Raw genomic sequence first — 7,033 nt, 5'->3', positions numbered from 1 at the left:
AACAAGCTGCGCTTTCCGAAGCCTCCATAAGTTTTTTTTAAATTTAAGAAGAAGAAAAAACCTCATTGTAATATCTTCACAGTAATGGAACCATTTAGTGGTGGAATTACAGATAATCTTCGATTTATAATGATGCATTTACACGTTTGAAGTCCTCAACTTACAACAATTCACTGGAGGCTAAAACATATAAGGAACGGTTGCTGGAATTGGTCATGTCTAGTTTAATGAAGAGAAGGACGAGGGGGGACATGATAGCAGTCTTCCAGTATCTCAGGGGTTGCCCCAAAGAAGAGGGAGTCAAGCTAGTCTCCAAAGTGCCTGAAGGCAGGACAAGAAGCAACGGATGGAAACTAATCAAGGAGAGAAGCAACCTAGAACTAAGGAGAAACTTCCTGACAGTTAGAACTATTAACCAGTGGAACAACCTGCCTCCAGAAGCGGTGAATGCTCCAACACTGGAGGTTTTTAAGAAGAGACTGGACAGCCATTTGTCTGAAATGGTATAGGGTTTCCTGCCTGAAACAAAGAAAGACCAGTTGCCTCCTGAAAAAGCACCTTTGGTTCAGCCTGTTAAGTTTCTGAAATCTTTTTTTGGGGGAGAATAGGCAGGGCGCAACTGAGCGTAGATTCCAACTTATTTTTAATTTCTCCAGAAGGGGACAGGTTGGACAGATTTTTATAACCGAATGAAGGGCAATGTCACTTAAATGAATGGGTCGTCAGCCCACAATGTTGGCTATGGATGATGGAGTTGCAGTCCAAATGTGAGTTGAGAAAGGTTGCGTGCTACTAATGTTTCGTACTCCTATTTTAAATTTTCCAGGTATGCGTGTCTCGTGTGACGTGATTTGTCTTTCCACTTGCAGGCTGCCACGATAAAGCGGTCCTGTTGTACGAATACGTGGGAAAGAGGGTTGTAGATCTCCAGCACACTGAGGTCCCAGATACCTACAGGGGCAGAGGAATCGCAAAACACCTGGCCAAGGTATGGATCAGCTGGTTGCCCTTCCTGAAATGGATGCTCGGGGTCTTCAATGGCCTTTTTCTATTTGTACTTCGGTAGATTTAACTCTTACTATATCTTAGGGGAGGGAATACATTTTATTGCATGCATTTTTGACACTTTTCTTGTTAGATCCAGACTATGAATTGCTAGGAAAGTACATTGGCAGTCAGGAAAGAGATTAAATTTGGCATCCATCAAACATGTCCCTTCCAAAGACATTTCTAAAATGGAAGGTTTTTTTTCTCCCCCCCAAAAAATAAATCCACTTTATTGTCACCAGCTGAAGGAAAATTCACCCAGTAATATTTACGACCCATGGTTCACATTTACGCTGTCTCAGCCAAGTTTTCTGGCTGTCTAAAAACTGCAGATAGAAAAGAATGTTCCCTTGGCGTATTGACACCAACACGATGCAAATTTGATTTTCTAGCTATAGCCGTCTTTCTTTTAAAGCAATTGTTTTAAAAAATCGTAAATTCCATTGAAATGTTCAGCCTTTGGCCAGGCATCTTGGCTTCTCCAGGCCAGTGAGAGAGAGACTGGAAGTAAAAAAACCCACACATCTGGAGCAAGCTGGACCAGGGGGGGCTGAATTTGTGGTGAAACCCCTCCTTCTTCCAAGAAAGAGAAAGAAAGAAAAAAAAATCTTGGTTTAATTTCCATGCACCCGTTGTCGGATAGCGTTTCAACCGGTCCCATCAAAATCGCCTCGTTGGGCTTTCGCTGCTTATTTCTTTATTATCCTCTGGCCTTTGTTCATTAAATTAGCTAATGAGCATGGAGAAACCGGCGCAGAGCTGATTATAGCTGGGGACTCAAAAGGGACAGATTGAACTTGCTTTGCAACCTGTAATTTATGGATAAGCAGCTTTGGTTGCAAATTCTGATCTTTTAAGAGAGGCCCCTTATGGTTTTGCTAGGATCCTGCGGCTTCTCTGCGTATCAGTTGTCTTGATCTCCTCCAGTCTGCTCTCTGTTCTTCATTCCTTCTTCCCCTTCCTGTGGCTTCCTTTGTCTACGTAAAAAGCAGGATTTCTTAGGGCAGGAGGAAAACCTGGCTTGCAGGTTTCAGGATTTGGATACGGCTAATCTAGAGAAAAGAAGGTCTGGGGGGGACATGATAGCAGTATTCCAGTATTTGAGGGGCTGCCACAAAGAGGAGAGGGTCAGTTTATTTTCCAAAGGACCAGAAGGCAAGCCTCTGAATTTGGATCTCGTGACCGCGGGATGCTGCAACGGGCATGTGAAAAATGGTCCAAAGTCATGTTTTCCAGGGCTGATGTAACTTTGAACGGTCAGTAAATGAACTGTTGTAAGTCGAGAACTACCTACCTGGCTCCATCTTGAATTCTAGATGGGTGGCACTAGAACTAGAAGAGGAAGCATGTCACCTGAGGTCCTCCTGAACTTGTAGCTCCTGTAAGAGCTGGAGATGGAAACCGTGACCTGGGATGACTTTTGCTTAGGTTTGGCTAAGGCTTGTTGTGGCCCAGGAGAAGATTTGGCAACAGTGAGCCACGCCTTTTCCCCAACATGGGTGGATTATTTACGATGATTCAGAAGCTGGAGTTGGGGCAGAAGGAGTCCACGCCTACACTTCCTGACTAGCAGGAGCCAAAATTGCTGGAAAAGATTGGGCTTCTGGGTCTAAGGCTCTAGTTCTTATCCATGATGGTTCTGCCCCTTGATACCTACCTCTAGCATCTCCTTGTTCAGGTGTGCTGATGCCTCTCCTCCATCCAAGATCACAAGATTGTCATCTGCAACCTTCCCAGCCAGCTTCCAACAAGCAGATTGACAGAACAGAATGGGAAGGGGCCTTGGAGATCCTCTAGTCCAGCCCCCTGCTCACGCAGGAAATCCTATACAGTTTTACATAAATGGTTGTTATCCAGTCTCTTCTTATAGGAAGGAGATATGAAGAACGGTTGCAGGAATTGGGCCTGTCTACTCTAGTGAAATGAAGGACTAGGGGTGACATGATAGCCATGTTCCAATATCTGAGGGGCTACCACAAAGAAGAGGGGGGGTCAACCTGTTTTCCAAAGCACCTGAAGGCAGGACAAGAAACAATGGGTGGAAGCTAATCAAGGAGAGAAGCAACCTGGAATGAAAGAGAAATTTCCTAACAGTGAGAACAATTAACCAGTGGAACGGTTTGCCTCCGGAAGTTGTGGGGATGCCAACACTGGAGGTTTTTAAGAAAAAAAATGGACAGCCATTTATCTGGAAGTCTCTAGCGTTTCCTGCTTGAGATTAGACACCTCCAAGGTCCCTTCCAACTCTTGTTATTCTGTTATTCTTAAAAATCTCCGGTGTTGGAGTACCCACAACTTCTGGAGGGCAAGTTGTTCCACTGAGTCAATGGAGGACGCCCAATTCATTTAATGACCGTATGATTCATTTAACAACTGCCGTGATTTGCTTAACTTCTGTGGCAAAAGAGGATGTAAAATCAGGCAGACCTGATTTAAACACCGCCTTGCTTTGCAACAATCCTATCCCGATTGTGGTTGCAAATTGCGAACTTACCTGCGTGTCAGAAGCTAACTCTGTTTCCGGGGGGGGGGGGTGTCTTTCTCTTCTTTGTTTCCAGGCTGCCTTGGATTTTGTGGTGGAGGAAGATTTGAAAGCTCACCTGACATGTTGGTATATCCAGAAATACGTCAAGGAGAATCCGCTGCCCCAGTATCTGGAACGTTTACAGTCTTAACCCCGGAGAGCAGGGGAACCTGGTTTGAAGATGGCAGCCAGGCCTGCTAGGGACTTGCCTTGGCCTCCAAGCTGTCATGGGAGACTCCTCGCCTGCCTCTGTCCGTGCTCAAGAGGTCCTGCGTTTGAAAAAAGACCAGAGGGTGTGATTTCTCAACCGTGCTTCCAAGCCGTTCTCCCAACGGTTCGGCCGACTTGAGGATTTTTACGGTGTGCGTTGATCATTTGCCTGGAAAACCCTCAGGGGGCAAAATTCAACCTCCTGCCACTTGGGTGAACTTGTGGCAGGAGAAGGCATGGGGTGGGGGGGGGTCAGGTTTGCAATGAGGGTTGAGCTAAAGGAAGTCAGGTTGGCCGCCGTCCTCCCGGAGCAGCATGGAGAAGACAGACGCCGAGCTGTCTGGATCTCCAAGGGCATCTTTGAACACTTGGCTAGATTCATTGTGTGGCCAGGTGCAGGCTAAACCTGGAGCTGGAAACAAGAGGTTAAATAAAGGTTGGGCTCCTGCTGTGAGCCCTCAGCACCCTGGGGCACCTGCCGAAGCATGGACTGCAATGAAGGAAGGACCTTTACCTGGGGCTCCTCAACTGGGTTTTTTGGGGTGACGGTGTATGAAGGAGAGGCTTAGATGGATTCTACGGACATTTTGAGGAATGGGCGGGCGTGGCTATTTATCACATTTTGGTGGGTCCTCCCTCCCTTCTCAATCTCCCCTCCGAAGGTGGGGGGATGTTTCTTGTTATATGGAAGAAGAAGACGAAGAGTGAGAGGCTAAGGATGGAGATGAGGAAGGGAAGAGCGTTGGGTATCTTCTGGACAAATGCTGGGCATCTCCAACTAAAATAGAGTCCTTTTCTACTAGAGCCATTTTTTTTTAACAGATCCATAATGCAGACAGCGTAAAGGAGGTGGAATCGTACAATCTTAATGGCCAGGGATTTCACAGGAGATGCTGCTAGAAGGTCTTCTTTAAGATGAATTGGCTAAAAGTGGTTCAAGAAAAGAGACTGGAGCGAAATGGGTCTACTCTGGGGGAGGGGGGAAATGTTAGCTTTCTAGCTGTGATCGAGCTCTCCATTTCTTCAGCCCTTCATTTCTGGCGAGGATGGCTGGGGATACTGGGGTCAGAAAAATAGAGAGGGACCCTTGATAGGATTGTTTAAACCAGGGGTGCCCAACCTTGGCAACTTTTAAGACCGGTGGAATTCTGGGAGGCGAAGTCCACAAGTCTTCAGGCAGGGTGTCCGACTTCAGCAACTTTTAAGACTTCCCAGAATTCCACAGATCTTAAAGTTGCCAAGGTTGAACACCCCTGTTTAAACAGAATATTATCCATGGGTTGAGACCATTGTCCAAGTTACCTCTTTAGGTTGCAATTACTTGCAAGCTAACGCAATAAGGTTTTGCAGGGAGCTCTAATTGCCTTCTGTTTCCTGTTCTCTTCCTACCCTCCCCTTCCTGTCCTGAATGGGGGTTATTTAGTCCTATTGTCCCTAGTCAAGCACCGTCCAGATGTCTAGCACTACAGTTTCCATCACCCTGGGCCAGTACAGAGGGTGCTCATATTAGGAAAACGTGTTTTAATAGGGCGGCACCTGGAAGGATTTGGCTGTGTTAATTTTGCCGCAGACCTGGAATTTGGATTCCTTTGAGAGGTCCAAGTGTCCCTATCCCTTTTTTCCTGCTCCATTCAGCTTCTTAGATCTGTCTTTGGGAATTTCAGCAGAAATAAATGGAGAAAATGAGATAAGGTAATCATTACCTAAAGGGTGATATTTTGGGGCAGCCAGTGGTATTGTGTGGTTTGACTTATTGATGGTTCTAAAGCAAGGTTTCTCAGACTTGGCAAATTTAAGACCAGTGGACTTCAACTCCCAGAATTCCTGGCTGGGGAATTCTGGGAGTTGAAGTCCACTGGTCTTAAATTTGCCAAGTTTGAGAAACTGTCCTAAAAAGATGCCAGCGAGAGTCCAAGTGACGTTTTGGGAGGGTACCGGCATTCTTAGGCATTCACACGTCTTATCTGCCCTCCCAGCAAGCGACTATGTTAAAACTGCTTGTTGTACAATTAGAAAACTTGAGCTTCTCGTCCTTACTGCTCAATCACTGCCATGGCACCCCATTGTCTTCAGTTGTGTCTCCGAAGATATCCCCCTTATCTAGAAAATACTATTGGATGCTGAGGAGGAGGAGGAGGAGGAGAAGAGAGATGGCTTATCCTCGGCTGAAGAGGTGGCTTGCCAAGATCAGGGTTAGTCCTTCCAGGTTTACAATAAGTGCAGTATTTCAGAAACGCTCCAGTTTCCTTCCGTAGTGCCCCAGCAAAACTTTGTTGAATCTACTGAGATATTGTTAGTAACACTGGTGCTTTTCTTTTTTGAAAAAAACCCCCCAACCTCTTACCTTTCTGCAGTTTTTAATTTTTGCATTTCAGAGAGACAAGTGTCTCCAAGGTGAGCAGGGGGAGGGCAGGGGCAATCAGATCCTTGCCCTTGAAGGAGTCACAAAGCTCAAGGTGGTGGATTGGAGGCCCCATTTTTCCTCTATTGAAGTATCTCGGTTGTAAGTGTCTGGGTGCAGCTGTCCAGTTGTGGTTGAGCTGGCTAGAGATTCTTGGAAGTCTCAACTTCTCTTGAAGAGGCCAAATTGGGGAGAACGAAACTTTTAGCGGATATTTGAGAACGAAAAATATCCCTGGGATCTGCTGGAGGAAGAACAGAGCATGGATAAAGCACCTCTCTATTGTTAGATTGAGGATCGGAAGTCCATTAGGTGGGCACCCAGCGCTTCAAAAACTATAGGATGGGCACAACTTTACGAACCACCTAGAGCTTCAAAAGCCACCAGCTTAGAAGATTCGGAGTGTGTGTGTGTGGGGGGGGCTGACTCTGTGTTTTCCACCAACTTGGGATTATTTTTACCCTTATTCTATGTGCCTTTCTGACTCAGGACTTCTTACAATGACATTTCCGGTTGGTGTGTACATGTGTGTTTTTAACATTTTCCTTCTCGGGTTGTGTTATGAATAAAAATCTGATCCTGTTGCATGAAATACCGTTTTTAAAAGTGTGGCTAAGCTGTTTGGTCACTAAAGATTATTGATTTTGGTGGGATTGGAACCTGCAAGACAATGGAAATGTGCAGAGATTCATTTACTCACACCAAAAGACTCACTAAAGGGTTACATCTCTCTCTCTCTCATTTATCTACCATCTATCATCTGTCCATCTATCCTTCATCTCTCTATTATCTATCTCTCTAACATCTATCAATCATTATCTATCTATCTATCTATCTATCTATCTATCTAT

The 7,033-nt window shown here is 45.5% G+C and overlaps 1 protein-coding gene across 1 annotated transcript; it reads left to right on the top strand.

Annotated features, from left to right (window-relative positions):
- The first annotated feature begins 748 nt into the window (after window positions 1-748).
- NATD1 (N-acetyltransferase domain containing 1) lies at window positions 749-3,722 on the top strand. The gene is made up of 3 exons (XM_015827975.1): window positions 749-767; window positions 870-988; window positions 3,606-3,722. Exons 1-3 carry the CDS (start codon window positions 749-751, stop codon window positions 3,720-3,722), a joined length of 255 nt encoding a protein of 84 aa, XP_015683461.1.
- The last annotated feature ends 3,311 nt before the right edge of the window (window positions 3,723-7,033 follow it).

This window comes from Protobothrops mucrosquamatus, unplaced genomic scaffold, assembly GCF_001527695.2.
Source record: "Protobothrops mucrosquamatus isolate PMUCROS unplaced genomic scaffold, P.Mucros_1.0 scaffold4118, whole genome shotgun sequence".
NCBI lineage: Eukaryota > Metazoa > Chordata > Lepidosauria > Squamata > Viperidae > Protobothrops > Protobothrops mucrosquamatus.
Note: the sequence above shows the minus strand (reverse complement) of the source record. Positions and strands in the feature narration are given on the sequence as shown.